Source organism: Hippocampus bargibanti, linkage group LG02, assembly GCF_051943395.1.
Source record: "Hippocampus bargibanti isolate YZ-2025 linkage group LG02, ASM5194339v1, whole genome shotgun sequence".
NCBI classification, from domain to species: domain Eukaryota; kingdom Metazoa; phylum Chordata; class Actinopteri; order Syngnathiformes; family Syngnathidae; genus Hippocampus; species Hippocampus bargibanti.
In genome coordinates, this window is record NC_142735.1 from 4,433,879 (window position 1) to 4,453,115 (window position 19,237).

The following is a 19,237-nucleotide window of genomic DNA, read 5'->3' on the forward strand; positions in this document are numbered from 1 at the left end:
ATCCTCTCCTCTTTCATCTAGAACTGACTTTCACCGAGTGGTGACTGGTGATATTACAATTTAAAACCACAGTCGACCCTTGCCTATTCTCTATTCACCAAGCCTGTGATTTCAACTCTGATTCCCCCGTAACCCACTCTCGAGGACTTGCGCACTGCAAGAATCAAGACAAGAGTGTGGAAAATCCTACTGGCTACCTACTGGCAGGCGCTACCGATCCATGAGCACCAAATCCAGCAGATATTTAAACAGCTTCTTCCCTCTAACAATTAACTCTGCTGCAAAATGATTGCCGAACATTTATTTCCCATAAGAACCCATTAAAAATGAGAATAATCCGTTCCCAGGTCCCCATAAAACATACTTTTCTACTGAATAAGCCTTAAAACTACACAAAATATACCTTATTTTATGTATAATAAATGTGCTATTGGATTGTAATTAAAGAAATAAACTGTACTGTTTTATAAAGTCGTTTTATTTACTTTTCTGAATGGTCGTTGACGTAGTTGCCTCTTGATGATATCCGAGTGAAGTTGCCGTGGTTCCTCGATGATAATACCTTCACTCACACTGTCCCATGCTAGCTGCTTTTTGTTAATCCAAATCAACAAGTTTTTCAACCTCTTCTACTGCCTGAGACAGTTGCTTAGACAAGACAGAATCACCCTTAGCCACATGTAGCAATGGTCGACTTAGCATACTGGTACTGGGACGCTAAGTCACACAAACGCACACCTCGTTCGTGTTTTTCGATGATCTCCTTCTCCTCTTCTCGACCGTAATTTTCTTTTATGTCCTTTTCGGTTTAACACTATCATGTGGTGGGGTCTTTTTCGGTCCCATAATAGCAAAATTACTCCACTCAATGACAAATCACGTCTGCACTCAAATAAAGTGGGTGTGGAAAACCGTGGCGTTGTTTGGCCGTGTGGTTTGGTGTTCATCCGCCGAAAAGTAGTCTGCCAGCCACCATGGCGCTGTGTGGTTTGGTTCGCCCGCCAAAAATTAGTTCGTTAGCAAGGACTATATGCTCGCGAATGTAATGTTCGTGAGGCGAAAGGTTTGTGAGCTAAAGTGTTTGTAAGCCAAGGTATCACTGTACTGGCATTCCCACTCATATCAATACAATTTTTGCTTTATGAGCAAGGTCAGGGAACTCATATCTCGAAGCACCAGTGCGTTTTATGTCACGGTACACTTCTCTTTTACCTCTTGCAGGCAATTTGAATGTGACCTTGCAGGTGTGGGACATTGGAGGCCAAACGTTAGGAGGGAAAATGCTGGATAAATACGTTTACGGAGCTCAGGTATGTCACGTTACTCTGCATGTACACAATCTAATGGCAACACTTTTTCAATCACTTAACTTTCCAAACAGCTAGCACATCTTTTTCACTAGAAAGGGTGCATCCTCCTTCCCCAACAAGATGGCTCCAGTTGATTTGGGGAATTTAGCGCTCATCACTGCGGTGGGACAGTAATAGGAAGAACAGGAAGGATTAGTTTTGAGCCACGTCGGTGACTCCACTAACGCTTATTATTACAGTCTCGTCAGGCCTCCTGGCGGGAGCCATATGATAATAAACTCAAGCCATCGACTGACACATGAACTGATGGTAAATGCAGCAGGCCGGTAGACACTCATAATTTGTGTCAAAGTGAGGCCATGGAGGAATTGGCAACATCCGTAAGGGGCGTCTACTGGTTGCCATTGTCAAATAATATTTCAGGGATTTTCATTTAGTACTATGGATTTGTTCATGCATCCCTAACCGAAAATGACAGATGTGGCTGACGTTGCTCAGTGCATACTGCAGCTTAGAAGCACACTATCTTACCTCACTTTTTCAAGCGTGAACCCATTTAAATCTACGTGAAAATGGTAAATGGTGCCACAACGGTGTACATATCACATAATGGTGCATTTCATGCTAGTTTTAACCCCTTCCCCAACAATTGTTTTTTTTGTGTGAAAAAGTTCCTTTTTCGGTCATTTTTTTTTTCAACATGATATCATTGATGCTGGCTATCAAAACAGTTTGTAAATCCTACCCAGTTTGTTTAGCAAAACGATTAGTCTCTTCCAGTACAGTGTCAGTAAACTTTTTAACAATAAAAACACTGAAGAATTCAAATGGACTCAGTTCTTCTGGGTTTTCATCAATCGTTATTGCAGAATTTCCTGTGAAAGGATACACTCCTCTGACAACTCGAGGCTTCTCCAAGTTCTTCGCTCACCCCCCTCCTCCTCCTCTTCCCCATTTGTTGAGAAATAGTCATTGGCCAATCAACTGGAAGAGTTATCAGAAGTATTCAGGCTTCTGAGGGGAGTTTCATATTCACGATTATCCGTTGAACTAGACAATTGTGGTGTAACACTTGAAAACGCTACAAAAAAAAAAAAATGAATGCAAGTGTGGATGCGAACAACAACGTTACGACGACAGCGGCTGGCGGAGCAAGTCTCGTAACAATGTCCTTGAAATCCCACGGCTCTACCCTATCGCGAGAATAATCGTTTCACACGTAGAATGTCTCACAGTCTTAAAATCGACAAGTATATAAGAATGTAGCTGGTTTTTGAAAGTAAGATTTTAGATGAGTATACTCGTCCATGACTGAAAAACGAACATTTTGTGAAAAAGTGCATACAGACGCTCCCCTACTTGCGAACATTCGACTTACAAACAACGGTACATACGAACATTTTTGTAATTACATATGTAGTCTTCTCTAGTTGTACATGTACATATCTTGATAAAGCATATATTGTATTAAATGTTTATTTTTCAGTACAAACCAATACAGGTTACTTATACAAGCCTTAAACATACTTATGTAAGCCTTAAACATACATTCCATGCAAAATATAGCACTGAACTAACTTACGAACATATTCACCTTATGAACGAACGTTCGGAACGTATTTCGTTCGTAAGTTGTGGAGCGTCTGTACTCGTTTCAGCTGGGGCTGGGGTTAATGCCAGTACTGTGTGAAACTTTCCATCCCATCATTCCACCCTGTGCTTTCTGTAATCAATCATGTTGTGTCTACAAAGACAAGTGGTAATCGGAAGCGTCGCGACCTGTCGACACCGACCACGCATATTGTGATAGTGCGTGTCGCTGAACTATTACGCCTTTAGTCATGCCGCACAGTACAGTAACTGAACTAACATTCACCTTGCTGACCCTCAGTCAGGTCCGATATGGAGGTCACAAAACCTTGACTTCAGTGGCCCTCAAATTATTTGCACCTAGTGCTACTTCTAAGATTACTGTGCACGGCTATGTTTGCCCCATCGTAATGGCCAACATTAAAAGGCAAAAATCACTCAGAGGTTTAATTGTGTTCCGTTCCTTTCCCACGTAGGGGATTCTACTTGTGTATGACATCACCAATTACCAGAGCTTTGAGAATCTTGAGGATTGGTTCAGCATGGCGAAAAAGGCCAATGAAGAGTCTGACATCCAGCCTGTCGTCTTCCTGGTCGGGAACAAAAGTGAGTGTTACACATTCAAAACTCACACTCACAACATTGACAACCCCAAAGATGCCTTTAAGTAAGAGTGTGCCTTATACTCCATAAGGCACACCCCAAATGAATGGCATATGTTAATACTTTTTTCCGTATATAAGGTGCACTGGACTATAAGGCGCACCTATGAATTAAAGATGTTTTCCAATTGTAATATAGAAATTACTGTTTTCCAAATATAAGGCACACCGCATTATAAGGCGCTACAGTAGAAGCTTACTTCGCATATAAGGCGCAGGGTCTTCTTGAAGAAAATGAAGACTTTTGCGTGTGCCTTATACACCGGAAAATATGGTACTTTGCATATGCCGGATGTTTCCTCCGTTTGCTTCAGCCTGTTCCACAATTCATGTTACACATCTGTGGAGGAGTGCGTGTTTGATGGTAGCAGCCATGTTTGTTGAAGCGCCAGATAACCGATCTTGTGTGATATGTCCGTCGATAACAAGGTAGTTCGGGTTTGGAGCGGTGGGAGTGTTTGTAAACTCTGGGGAGTCAGCGGCAATGATTTAGGATCCGCGGATCATCAAACCTCAGGAGAGTGCTTATCTATGTCCCTCCTGTCTCACGGTCAGATGCCCCTCATCTCGCCGCCCTCCTCACCCGCGCTCTCCTGATCTCAAATAGTCGATCAGGCACGCTTTGACGCTAACCAGACGGCTGGACTGCTATCTCCACAATAAGGAGTAATAACGATGACATCCCATCGGACAGATGTGTTGTCTCGGGTACCGCTGTGTTATTGTGAAATGTCAGCGTGTGCTCGATGCTCCTCCTTGTTGGACGATGTTGAACAGTGAGCAAAGTAGCATCTACACACCAGGAGCGCTCCAATGTTCACTCATTGGGGCCATAGGTCACATGTCTCCTGCATACAATGCATTCTACCGTCTTCACTTGAATCTCCAAAAGCTGGCTTTGGAGATGAGCGCCACTTGACGTTAGAGTTGAGTGTGGTGGTTCTTAAACTGGGTTCAATCAAACCCTAGGGGTTCGGTGTATCCTCCGCCGCAGAGGTCCACCCCTCAGTCTAGTCTGCAGTTAGTGGGCAAAGTCATTGAAAGAAGCGTTCGATGAATGAGCATGATGAAACTGGTGGGGTTCGGTGCCTCCACCAAGATTAAGAACCACCGGACTGTAACGTCAAGTCGAATGGTTAGACCAGTGGTTCGTTAGACCAGTTTCATATGCTCATTCCCCGAACCCTTATTCCAATGACTCTGCCTACTAACTGCAGTCTAGACTGAGGGGTGGACTTCTGGCGGAGGATCCACCAAAGCCCTGAGACCGACGCACCGAACCACTAGGGTTTGATCGAACCAAGGTTATGAACCACTGGGTTAGCCTGTAATATTTAATTACGCACACCGTCATGTACCCCCCAAACCGCCAACGGCTGTCTTGCTTGGAATACCCCCATGTGTGTTTCCTGACCAAAAAAACAAAACAGCAATCCCATACAGATGTCCCCACTAGGAGCCATCAATCACCTTATGAATCTCCCAGCATTTCTTTGGGTTCATGTCTAAGACAACGTGAAAGCTAGGTCAAGTCTTCGCTTGGAAATATAAGTACACTTTCTCTGTACTCTTCAAGGGGCTTTTACACATCGGTCATATTTGTGTTTCTCCAAGTGGAATTCTTGGCTTGCAACAACAATGAACATGTGATTACGTAGCATTCTTTGCGAGTGGAGAGGTCTTTCGGAGCGGTTTCCCATGATGTCGGACGAGTTGGGCAACATGTTTGCAACAAACCAAAATAGACAAGCAGACATAACAAGGAGCTTGTACAAACATGACATTTTTGTGTCTGTGAGGACCTGACTCACGGGTCATCTGGGTGTTTTGACATCCGGGGACATTTTCACTTCGAAAAACTTGAGGCAAGCTCTCCACAATAGTGGCCTTCCCTTTAATAAACACGATGCCTTCAATTCTTCACTCACGTCAACCTATGACAAATGAATGCCCAGGCTGTTAAGTTCCACTCCCGGTTAGTTTACTGTCAAACTAAACATAAAAGAAAGAGAATTACAGGTTTATTTAAAACATTGTCTTGATAGTTTAGATTAATGGTAACAAACAACGCAAAACACCATTAACTGGCTAATGATTACTTTAGGTGTCACTGTGTTAGATAACACTTTAAGCAGTGGATGAATTGAACATAAATGGTGGAGCAACACCCGTGGAAAGGCAATATTACACGATAAGCAGAGTTCCCTATGTCATTCTAAATGAAAATGATGTCTTGAACAGTGATTTGTGTTGCAGTCGACTTGCTCTACAATTGTGTGTGTCCATGTCATTTTCCGTGGAGGTGCGACTCATTTTTAGTTTTGCCTGTTGAGTCAAAGTTTTAATACAGGGTGACCCAAAAAGATGCGTACCCATGAAAATTTCAATTGTGGCTTTAATTAAAAAACTATTTACAGTAAAGTCTCGTTATATCGATATTCAAGGGAGTCCGAAAAAATATTGATATAACCGGGACTATCGATATATCCGACCCTGTTTGCATGTAATTTTCTCCGTGCGTGCATAGTAATAGTATCGATATAACCGGGACTATCGATATATCCGATATCGATATAACAAGACTTTACTGTATTTCAAATTACAACCACACATTATTCAGTTTATGGAAGACCATTCACCGGAGTTTCAGCTATTTCTGTCCATTTTTAATCAATTTATGGCTTTCCCAAGATGTGTTCCAAATGTCCACTATTTCGTTGCAAGCAAACCTGTACACGTCTGACAAAGTTGTCAATCACTTTTACACACTTCTCTTTTGGGAAGGCGACCCACAAAGATTCTTGCTACTGAGTCCCTCTCTGCAAGAATATTTTCTCCAGAAAGAGGAGTGTGTAAAAGTGATTGACAACTTTGTCAGACAAGTACAGGTTTACTTGCAATGAAATTGTGGACATTTGGAACACATCTTGGGAAAGCCACAAATTGATTAAAAATGGACAGAAATAGCTGAAGCGCCGGTGAATGGTCTTCCATAAACTGAATAATGTGTGGTTGTAATTTGAAATAAATAGCTTTTTAATCAAAGCCACAATTGACATTTTTATGGGTACACATCTTTTTGGGTCACCACGTACTTTGAGTCATTATTTCCAAATTCTATTCCATAGCCAGCTAACCAAACCATACAATAAAATTTAAATTCATGCACACATATGTTTGTGGCTGAGGGGCTTCCTTCATCAACTAAGTATCTCAAACATTGTTTTAAAACAAAATAGGCTTATTAAAATGTCTCACCAATTTTTTCACTCGTTTTTGTTGTGATTCGCGAGCTGGTCGAGTTATCGGATTTCTCAGATATTTGAAATGGTCCAAGAAAATTAATAATTTGAGAGCCTTTCAAAAGTATTAAAATACTTTGTATTTTGTAAAAATAGACAAACATTGAGTTATTTTTTTAACTCATTCACTGCCATTCCCAATTTTTTTCTGGAAGTGAAAATATGACATAGAGCGGTCTTCCCAAATTTGTTAGGGTTTTGTTTTTTCATGCTTGAGTGCCGCTGAAGCGCTGGCCATGGCCTCTGGCAATGTTTTTCCCTTCCACAAGGGGGCAGGGTTTCCCTTTTTGTTGTTATGTTAGCGCTTTGTTCAAATTCAGCTGTTTTTAAAGCACTACAGTAATGCAAATTTCCCTATTGTGGGACAATTAAAGGCTTTCTGATTCTGATATTGCATTGCATTTTGGACAGCCGCCCTCATTTCAAGCTCTTATCACTCCAGATACATGTAATTTAGGAATTAACTCTTTTTTTCCTGAAAGAAGAGAGTCTAAGGTTTCTAACTCTGTATTGAATATTTATGTAGTCCTAAAATTCAATCTTCTGTGAATCTGTGGCGTCACAGGTTTGCCTGTGAGACCTGACAACTTACGACTAAAGAGAAATAATATAATAATAATAAAATAATCAGGCACATGGACCAGGCGGGACCTCCTCAGCCTCATCAGCCTCACCGCCTCATCAGCTGTCACATCTTCACTCGTTGCTCCTTCTGCTCACTCGCCTCCGAGGCTTTTCGTGCGCTTTTAACACCTTGTTGAGGCTGATCCGGCTTTTGTAATAATGTCACCAAAACACCCTCCGAAGCGAAAGCGTAAACAACACATGATCAGAGGTATTGCTTTGTTACTGGCTAAACTGCGCTCAATGAGATATGCTAAGCCATGGGTTTGCAAACGTTTTGGATCCGAGGACCGCTGACAGAGGAGACATTTTTTCAAAGAATGAAGAGGCTTATGTCAGTTAAACATCCCTACCATTGACCCCCTAAAAGCTACATGAATTAAAAAGTAGCCTATTAACTAGAATAAATGGTATAATAGCATTCCCATGAAATACAAAAAGATGCAGTGTTAGGAGAACAAAATTGTATTGGGTCAATGAGGAAAGAAATCAGTGACTTCCAAAAATAAACATTGGCTCTTGTGAGATGAATTTTTTGTGTTCTGGAAAATATACTTTCATTTTATGTAAAAAAAAAGTCTGTTTTTGCAAAATATTCCTTTTTATTTTGAAACAATAATTCAGATGTAAAAATGACAATCTGTCAAAATATACCCAGGTTATGTATTTTAGCAAATGAATTATTTTGAGGCAGGGAGTTTCTTTGTTGTGGAGGGTTTTATTGGCATTTGAAGTTTTCATTTCATGTTTTTTTTTTTACAAAATACCACAACAAATTTGGCCACTTGGCTAATTGTAGACTTTTAAGTGGCTAAGGACGCCTAAGTGAGACCTTACAAAGCAATTGTTTTATGTGCCAATCATCACATGTACTGAAGGTGCTCTCTGCCTACTTTTTTTTAGAATGATGAGCCATAATGAATCAACTTCATCTAGATCCATATTTTATGAGTGGACCCTACGTCTACTTCAGTGGTTCTTAATCTTGTTGGAGGCACCCAACCCCACCAGTTTCATCTGCTCATTCACCGAACCCTTCTTTCAATGACTGTGCCCACTTACTGCAGACTAGACTGAGGGGTGGACCTCTGCGGCGGAGGATCCACCGAACCCCTGAGACGATTCACCGAACCCCTCGAACCTAGTTTAAGAACCACTGCTCTACTTAAAAACGTATTTGGATGCAGATGGTTTTACTTGGGTCACCCACTTGACAGAATAAAATGGAGCGAATTCTACAATAACCCTTTTCAATGTGTGCTCGTGTCGCTCAGAAATTGTGTCAATTTAAGTACTTTGTAACCGGGAATTTTGATGTTTCAGACCATGTAGTCCACCACCTTAAAACATGTTACAACATGCTCTCTTGAATGAGACCTAACATACATGTCCTTTCTTATGCTAGTACGTCTGTAGACATGCTGTCTGCATTATTTATCACGCCCATTTGTTTTTATGGAGTAAGGATAGGCCCCGCTCGTTCCTGAAACATATGCCTTCCCCTTGCTAGTGCTCTTTCCCTCATGAGCTCCAGTACCATCCGTCATGGGCTTGCATAGCCCTTATTTGGGGTGACTTAAATGGGTTCAGTTCTCTTAACCCCTCCTCATCACTCATGAGTTTTCTTTGCGCCCGATCCACTCAGATCCGCCATGGGAAACTCCTTGTCACCTCGCAAAAGTCTTACCTGCTCTCATTCCTTTTGCTGTCCTGTCTTCTCATGGTTTTGTCTTGCTAACGCTTCTAATGGCACACTTCAGCTCATCTCACTCTCTTTAGCGTGTGTGGATTTTTGCCGTCGCCAACCTTACTCACAGTAATGTCTTTACATTGGCTCCGTGGTGCTGTTGTGTCAAACAACACCCGCATGTTTGCCTTGTGCACGCCGCGGCCGATCTCTCCGCATGTTGGTCCCCATCACACTTTTCTCTCCGTAGTTTTCCAGCCAACCATGTGAGAGTCAAAAAGTCAAAACACGGATCTTCTCGTGAAGCGTATCTTTGCCACCAACATTGTTGGGCTGGATTTGTTTGTACGTTTCATAGGGCCTCAGGTCAAGTGCAAGCCAACGCCGCGAACCCTTACGCGTCACCCTCATGCCCCTGCAAAAGTGCCACAGTTTTCAGAATTGGCCTGCGCATTTCTCATTTGAGAGATGCTCAGACGTCCAGTGGTGCAGAGGAGCTCAATGCGCTTCTGTTTTTGGTTTAGCTGAAAAATGTTTTTCCTGGCTCAACCCACTCCTACTTAGGTCCTCTTACAACAAACTAAAAGGTCTTAATTGCCCCCGAGGGAAAGGTTTAGCCACAATAGACATGTGGTGGGACAAAAGCCCAGTACTCTTGTACCCTCACCCCTCCCCAGATTGGAGGGATGAACACGTCAGCAGTGCCTGTGTCGCACGGTAGGTTGTGCAACCGCAGCTTTGACGCTGTATATACACCATATAGACCTAGTTAAGGCATGGTTTACGGATGGATAAAAACCTGGAATGTCTGCCCTTTGCAGCAAATCCAGCGTTTCCTTTTTCTCTTCACTTTTTATTTGCACTCAAAAGGTCAGCACAGATGTATCGTGTTGTCTCGGTTCTTGCGCCGGCAGTTTTTTAAAGTCTGGAAGTGATGGAAAATGTAGAATCGTATTACAACGGGACAAAAGTGGGAAGAACGAAGAAGTGCATCTGTATTACTTTGCGACAAGTAGTGTAACAATCACCTCGACCGAGGTTGAGTTCTGTGACTGGCACTGATTAAGAAATACTTGCCAGGCTGTGTTGAAGCTGACTTCCAAAACATTCTTCGCTTCTAGAACCCATAAAACAACTATAAGCTAATTGAATCAAGCACTACAATTTGATTGTGACAACTCAATGACTCTGCTGTGGTGCCCCCCATCTCCCCTCACGACACTCCTCTCCCCACCTCTTTTGCTCTTGCGCCTGTTAAAACATGGAAAGTCCTCATTCATTCTAGCCATCCATAAAGCAAATATTGTTGCACATGCAGCTGATGATCAGTCTTCCAATACCGTCTTGTGTGGTCAGTCATGGGCCATTTGAGTTGCACAGCACAGCTTAGCCACCTGACCTGAATGGATCCTGGAACCCTTACGAATTTATTTCTTCACTTCTCCACAACACTGATAAGGAGGAATTTGTGGATGATGCGTTGACACATCTTTTCATCTGTAAGTTCCAGAATGCACTTTGAACCTGAACGTCACTAGCTCTTTTTACTCCAAAAGTCTGCCATTTTACTCTTTTCCGTTAAAAAAACACCAGCAGGCAATGACAGGGGTGGGCCCGACTACTCCTTGAACATGAAGAACTGCTTTCACGTTCAAGGGGTAGTTGTTGAGGCTTTGCGGAAGCATCTGAAATTGACTTCCCCTGCACTGTTGTGTTGAACGCAATAGTACGCCACACTAGATGCCAGGGTAGTCACATGTCGAATTACCTCATGTCTTTGTGCAAGCACACACAGTTGCGGCAATACCCAGATTCGGTGGGCTCTGTGTAAAAGTGATGGGCAGATAAATTCAAAACCTTTTATTTCTAATTGTCTGTATTTTTGTGCAAGAGATGCAACTGACCGACTATGCCCATGCACCAGGATTTAACTCCACATGAAGTCTCAGTGGCTTGTTAACAGGAGAGCATTTTTATATAAAAGAGAAAAAAAACAATGCAACACAGCAAATGTTTAGGACCTGAGTATTGAGTCATAAGAGATTTCGTAATAATGCTCAAAATGCTTGTGTGTGAAAGAACCGATTGGCCATTATTTATTGGTCCCCCCAGGAATCTGCAGAAGAATGTTGATTTCCCAGAGAGCTTTTCTGATTCTTGGGAGAGCAAATCTTGATTTTTGTGCCTTAAAAGTTTATTTTGCATAATGTCCTTGGGCCTGTGTGCTTTGAAATTTGCCTTGTTGATGCTTGTCTGAATAATAAAGGCAATCATGATCTATCCGGTTTTATGAGCCACGATGATAGAGCTTCATTTTTACTGTTTTGTTACAATTTGATACCATTTCTTGAGGAAAAAAACACACCTTTGACGCCAAAATTGTGTGTATGAAAGACTCGTTCCAAAGTAAAACACAGCCATTGGCGTGTGACTAGATAAATACTACACAGCCCTACGTGCTTACGATAATGCTAAACTGATGTCTATGCCTCCCATTAATTACCTTTAATGTAAGAGTCGCCCCTGCTAACATGGCTGCCACGTATTTACATGCATTGCAATAGGTGGGCAAGTGCCCAGTGGCTGGCTACATGTGTGCTGCATTGCCGCATTATTTTTAGCCTGCTCTCATCTACTGTAGAGTCTAAGACGAAACCAGCGCAAGCCAGAAACATGATTTGTCTCTGTGTGTTGATGTCGGCCAATTTGAAAGGTAATGTACAAAGAATCCGTTTTTATAATTTTCTGTCTGTTGAAACAGGGTCTGTTAAATCAAGGGTTCACTGTCATGTTTCTTTAGAAAAAGCCATCAACTCCCTACCCAAGCGTGCGTTACTTCGTTTTCTGTCTTTGTTCCAGGCATCGTTTTGACCCTGTTGTTTGACAATTCAAAAAAGCAATGAAACCAAACCCGAGCAGAACTTATTCGCCCTGTCCACGATTTGGACGCTCAGTCAAGTTTGTTAGGATTGGTGATGTTTCATTTGCTGTAATTAGATCAAAAGTCCCCGTGAACTCAATGACTAGACTCATAGGAATGATGAGGCAGCCAATGATGAAGGCTCCCCCGTGCTCAGCAGAAATGTTATAGGGCATAGCGGTGATTCAGGCTCACAGAGACACGCATTACTGCTTAGCTATAAAAGTCCACTTAGTTTAACAGCAGCAGGAGAGCTTGGAGGACATTGCCAGTGAAAACCCAGGCAACATCTTGTGTGGTCAGCTCGGTACTGACTCTTTTGTTCACTTTTCATGAGTCCTGAGAGCCCGCTAACACAACCTGCAAGGCTTTTGGACCCATGTTTTACTGGAGCGCTGAACAGCCGTGCACTCCAGCTACTGCCAGACGTGTACATTTCCCTACTTCTGCGGGAGGAAGACCACATTGTAGCCAGGCCACCGTAGAGTAGTGTGAGATTGCACCGCAAAGTGTGAAAGCAACGTGTGTTTGACACGCACGTGTGCGTCCGTGCGGGCTTTCATGAAAAACGATCGAATGACAGGATGAGCTGTGATCAATGAGCTGTCGACAGAACACTTCTGACCTAGTGGAAAGCTAGTCCCTTGACGTTCCCGGCCGGTTTCAGGCCACCAGGGCGGGGGGCGCCGCCGCACAAAGAATGCTCTGTCTCTGTCAGGATTCCCTTGAGAAGCCTTGCGCAGGCCTCGCTCACCTTCCGCAACGCCAGCCGACTAACAGCACTTCATCTGTCTGGGTTTGCTTGAACCAGTCGTGATTATCTTATTATCGAAGCTTTAATATGCTGCTGATTGCTTCTCATTATTTTGTCACCGGTAATATTCACTTGTATCCACTGGTACAAGGAATTAATTGAATGCGCAGAATTGCGACCTTGTTATGGATTTCCCCCATGACTCAGCTGAGTATTCATCTGTTCTGGCTAAAAAAGTACGATAGTCATTTTGTAAATCTGGAAATTCCGTGTTAAATTTATGTAATAAAAAATATTTTGTTACAAATATGAAAATTCTGTCTCTTGTAACCAATTCATTTGTTCTCTCAATTTGTCCTTAGCTTGAGAATAACCCATAACACATCACGAAATACGACTCATTCCTCACATCCTTCTGTGACATTGCCATTTTCAGCATGCATGTAAACACAGAATAATTTATTGTATGCCCGAGAGACTTTTATATGTTGTAAAGTTTAATTAGCCAACTTGTCCTACAAAATCCAAGCGTAAATCAAACCCTGCATCAATTACTTTTATAGATTCTCTCACAACTCTATGTAAACATGGCTTTGTGAGCATGGAATAGGTCACATCATTTAGGAATTTCGGAAGCCAAGTTTGGACTGTTGGGCATTCATTTAATCAGGCCAGCAGTAAAGGTGCTGTGGAGTGATTTTGAAACATAAAAACATTGAATATTGGAGGTTTTTTTTTAGTTTCAACGTATTTTAAGACAGCTCCTATGCACTTTCCATTATATATTATGAGACCCAAGTTTTTGAATTTCATCATAGTTGGAAGTCAACCAGCATTACAGAATGGATTATCTTTCACTGTGGGAGTTCCCGGCATCATACTACAACCAATCCCACAAACTTCAATATTTGTCACCTGAGCCCAACTTATTGAGAATGCCCATTGATATGATGTTACAATGCAAGAAAACAAAATCAATTGTAATAACAATTTAGTCAAAAAAGGCATGGCGGATGTCGTCATCCATGAAAGCCGATATGGAACACATCCAACCACAACACAGCTTGACTGACAGTTTCTGTCACAGTTTGTTTGATAACCTTCACCGTTTGTTTGATAACCTTCACCGTTTGATAACCTGCATTGGCTCACATTTTCACATTGAGAGGGAAACTGAAGAAAACCCAGAGGAGTTTTCAAGGCCTGCTGTTAGATAATGTTGGACGTTCTCCCTTGTGGTTGTTTGGTCTCGACCGTGGAACTTTCTTTTAATAGAATAGGACCCCTGAGCGCGCTCTTGACAGCAAGCGGCCCACCATTTCTATCGCATTCCACTCTCAGCTCGCAGACGAGGCCGTGCGGCTGCTTAGTTTAAAATGCCAGCAATTAACTGTGCTATGTCAGCCGTATTCTCATGCTGTCCATTACTGGCAATCTTGTTGCAATTGGTCCCCAGCAGCTTAAATACAGGAACATTAGCTACGTGTCTGCTTTCACGGCATGCTTTTAAGAAGCCCACAGTTGAAGATGATCAAAGTCAAAGTCAGCTTTATTGTCAAATATGCTAATATGCATGACATACAGCACAGATGAAATTACTGTCCTCTCTGACCCAGCATGCAAGGAACTTATAATTACTTTAACAAACATAAACATGAAAACGGCAATTTGCCGGGAGAGGGGAGCCTCTGCGTGTTCACGCGCCGCCATCTTGGGAAAAAAAAAAATGAAAAAATAACAAATATGACAACACAAAGACACAGAGTCATTCATTCTTCAGGACTTGCTGTACCCTCTTTGTGATGACATGAAGCAGTTCTAGTTAAAAGAGGAGAGGATCAAAGCATCCATGTCAGCAGTGGATCAGGGACGTCATGGTGGAATTTGTACGTCTACTACAAGCTAAATGTTGAAAGCAAACACGAAGCTGTAGCATCCATTGATGAAAAGACATTGTCTCACATCTCCTGTCCCACATAAATCCGCTTCAATTCCAAGCCGCGACAGTTCCACATACGCATCGGCGCTCTGCGCTGACGCTGCTTTCTTGTTATCGCTGGCTCCTCAAGCCATGCATCCATCCAACCGCAGACTGACCAACAGCACTGACCTTTCCACTGAACAAAGCGGGGCTGTGAAGATGCTGCCCATTACAGGCGCAAAAAAGCACAATGGCCCCTTTGGTGTCCAGCGATGGTAGTCAAATGGCTCCGACATTCCTCCCATTCAAAAACAGTACTGGCATATTCATGCTGCCGAAAGGCGCAACCGCTCAGCACAGTCTCCTCCTTGATGAATGTCGTGGTCAAAAATGCTGAAAAACAATCTGTATCCGTTCCACGTGACGCACAACAACATAAAGTGACAAAAGAAAACACAATAACAAGACAAAAACAACAAAAAAAAGCAAGGCTCGTGAGAGCACTTGCTGATGGCTGCCTACTCAGGCGCCATCTTGGAAAAAAAAAAACATGATGACAGCTAACAGTCTCTTCTTGTTTGGCCTTTGCAGCACGTGCAGCAATATAAAAAGGACATTGCAAAGCATTTTGGAATGCCAGGGGAAAAAAATGCATGAAATTTGAAAAAAAAAGACAATTAAATCTGGTGTTTGAATTTTTGTTCTGCCAAATATCGAAATCGGCATCAGTCTTAAAATAATTAAATGATTAACAAATAAATAAATAAAAACAACACAAACAAACAAATAAATAATAAAAAACAAACAGACAAACAACTAAGTAGCTAACTAACTAACGAGCTCACAAACGAACTAACCAACCTCCCTTCCTACCAACCTATCAACCATCCTCCCTTTCTACCAACCTACCGACCTACCTACCTACCTACCTACCTACCTACCTACCTACCAACCAACCAATGAGCCAACCACATAAATACATAACAAATATTTAAGCAAGACACATCGATTCCAGATTTTTTCCCTCTTTTTGGAGTGACCAGGTTGGATATGATCAGGAATGAGGAGATCAGAGGGACCACTTATATTAGAGAGTTTGGAGAGAAAGTCAGAGAGGCCAGACTGACGTGGTTTGGACATGTCCAGAGAAGAGAGAGTGAATATATTGGCAGAAGGATGCTGAGTCTTGAACTGCCGGGCAGGAGACAGAGAGGAAGACCAAAAAGGAGGTTTATGGATGCTGTCAAAGAGGTGTGAGAGAAGAGAATGCACAAAACAGGCTTAGATTGAGGACACTGATTCGCTATGGCGACCCCTGAAGGCAGAAGCCCAAAGGAAAAATAAACAAACTCTATCACCTAAAAAGTCTCTTACACTCATCAGATATTTATCTCCAGCTACTCACTCAGAATTCCCTGCTTTGGCATGCAAATATTTGAAATAAACAGTGACGGTGACCAGAACGAGGGAGAGCCATCGGTCTTGACGAGTGATGTTTCACTCCACTATCTCTTACCCACTCGGAGGCCTAAACAGTTTAAGGTCGTGTTTGCAGTCACTTCCTCTGGGTTGTTAAACTGATGTACAATTTGACAGATATGGAAGGAAACCAGAACATGGTGGTGGGATTGTTTTGACCTGATAAGTAGAAATGGGTACATTAGGTAGACAAATTGAGCAAAACACTAAAATGCAAGGATTAAGCTTGTATTGAGTATAGAAAGATGGGTGCCACATGCTACAGCATTTTCCCAGTTTGGTTTGAAGAATGCAAAAATGGATTTCTTTCGTCCGGTCATAAAAATGTTAGCAATCTGAAGATGATGGTGTGCAAAGTAGATCGTGAATGCTGCTCAGGTGGCATAAGAGGCGCGGTTGCAATCTGGGTCTGTCTTCCGATTTTCTTGAGACCATCGCCAGCTCCAGCCACTCTCATAGCACAATTCCACAGCTTTGGAGACGGGTTTGGCGGACGGCACACCGCAGCACAGCAGAGAACATTACAGCACATTGAGTTAAGATAGCAAGCAATATTGTTTTGGAAGTATGATTTCAATAGTCTGGTTTCAATGTCATTTTCATACTTGTGTTCTCAAAAAATAGCCTTTTATTTAAGTTCTTCATATTGTAGTTGACACAAGTAATATACTTGTTTCTCACAATCAAAGTTGCCGATCTTTTCCACCATACAATTCTTTGTCTTTTATCTATGGACTATGATATTTTCTGGTGTATTAGGCGCATATAAGGTATAAAAGTTGACCAAAAAAATGTGGCTATGTTAAAGATATCAGTATCAAACAATGATAACGGAAATTACCAACATAACGCGAAGAATTACTGATACCATTGCCACAATTGTTCGCTGTAGTATAGCCTTATCATGACAAAAAATTGAGTACTGTCCTGATGTGCTTCATGCGATTAATGGGACCCATGTAGAAATGGATTAACATATTTTCCGGTGTATCAAGTGCACTGGAGTATAAGGCGCACCCCGAATGAATGGTGTATTTTCTAACTTTTTTCATATACCTTCAATGAATGAAAAACGGTTTCCAAATATAATATGATTTTTTTTTTCCCGTTACAGCCGCTACAGTAGAGGATGGGGTTACGTACTACTACAGAGGGAAATTGAGTCGTAGCTGCTGACAGTAGTTGCGAGATCTTTTGTGGCTCAATCTTACTGCACATACAGTATAAGGAGCACCTGTGTATAAGGCGCAGGGTCATCTTTTGAAGAAAATCAAGGCTTCTGGGTGCGACTTATACACCAGAAAATACGGTACTCATGGTATTCAGATAGTGACACTACATGGGAATATCTTGAATTAAAGAAAACATTCAAATGAAATAGATGTCACAACTGTGTTTTAAAAGTTGTTTACTCAACAAACAAAAATGCTGTAGTTGAGTGCAAGTTATGCCATCGTTTAACAATATTTGTTTGAAACAGGTCGTTTTAACCACAAGACTGCACTTGGTATTGGTGAGTGCTCAAATGTAAGCACTTCTACTCGAGTGTCAAAACAAGTTGAAGATTTCAGGGGGCCCCAGTACTCACAATGTAGAGACATGTCATGATGATGCTGTGTCGTTTGGAAACTACAACAGCAATAACAGCAGTAGGGACGGGAAATCGTGGCAAGCTAATTCCGCCTTTTGTGTTCTATAGTCTTGTTTTCGGTCTCAGAAGTCGTATCTTTTTACATCCACTTTAACTTGCATCACCACTCTAGAGCCAGTGTTGATGTTAATGTTTCCAAATGTGACACTGACACATGACCGACCTCTGCCAAGTGAGCAGGATCCAAAGGATTAGGCGTGTTTACTCCGAGTTGCATGGAGGTACCTATGCATGTTAATGATGGGAATTAATAACCTGCTGACGCCTGGGAGATAGCTGTGTTTACTCCCTAGCTGCGACATGACAGTCTGCCCTTGCCCTGAAAGGTTTCTGTTTATGTGTCTCTTATGACCACGATAATCGGCTTCTACTGGAAAATAACCACTCAAACCCCCGTCCCCCCTTGCGCCCTCTTTAAAAGTATTTGCTATAGCTTGCCTGCTGGCATTTTTAGGGTCATGTGACTTGCTGAGATATTAATATTGCTCAATAAATGTAGTAGTTTTGCTCTCCCAGACTATATATCTGTCCTTCCGAGTACAACTCTCTCTTTCTCGCACTCGCTCTCAGGGCATGAGAACACAGTAAATCCTTGACAACATCCCACAATGAAGAAAACTCTCAGACGGGGGTCGAGAGAAATGCAACACCGTACAGTAGCCTGACTTCCTCCGGGTGCCATAGACCGGCATTAACCAGATACCGGGTGTGGCCACCGAAAAGCACAAAGCCAGAAATAAAGAGGCGGGCTATTGCTTTTCAGCAGGGAGACCCAGTGTGACCTTCCCCATCGACCCCAGTATGACCCTACATGGGAGAACCCGAGTAGTTCGTATCACTCAGAAGCAGTGAAATGCTCAGCCAGCACCAACAAAAGCATAAAAACGAAGGTGTTGTCATCGGAGCCTCTTCAAATCAGGTGACAGCCCCCGTTATTGAACCAGTGTGCCCACCTTATTCCCTCATTAATCAAAGCGCTTATGCGTTAGCGCTCTTACTGTGGCTTTAGGCTGGATTCCTTGTCCAGTTCTTGTTCCTGACCATCTCTGCCCCTGATTTGTCTGTGTCAAGTCAAATAAAGGTTCTTCAGGGTGGAAGTGTGCTTGACTGGTGGCATATGTCCCAATGGGTTTGAATGCCAGGTTTAGTGTGACTGAATTGATCATATTGAAGGGAAACAAGACACATGTTAACCGAGTGGTTCAGCTGACATTATCTGACGACTGATTGCGGTGGTGTGCACTGAGCTTACAGTGTACAGACGCTCCCCAACTTTCGAACATTCAAGTTATGAAAAATGGTACATACGACCATTTTTGCGGCTATAGTATGTTCTA

The 19,237-nt window shown here is 42.3% G+C and overlaps 1 protein-coding gene across 2 annotated transcripts in view; it reads left to right on the forward strand.

Moving 5' to 3' along the window:
- rab28 (RAB28, member RAS oncogene family) overlaps nucleotides 1-19,237 on the forward strand; it is a 56,396-nt gene that overhangs the window by 24,906 nt on the left and 12,253 nt on the right. For both annotated transcript variants that reach the window (XM_089021524.1, XM_089021533.1), the window contains exons 3-4: nucleotides 1,222-1,310; nucleotides 3,377-3,506. In XM_089021524.1, the coding sequence (XP_088877650.1) occupies nucleotides 1,222-1,310; nucleotides 3,377-3,506 (219 nt within the window). The remainder of the gene's footprint in view (nucleotides 1-1,221; nucleotides 1,311-3,376; nucleotides 3,507-19,237) is intronic.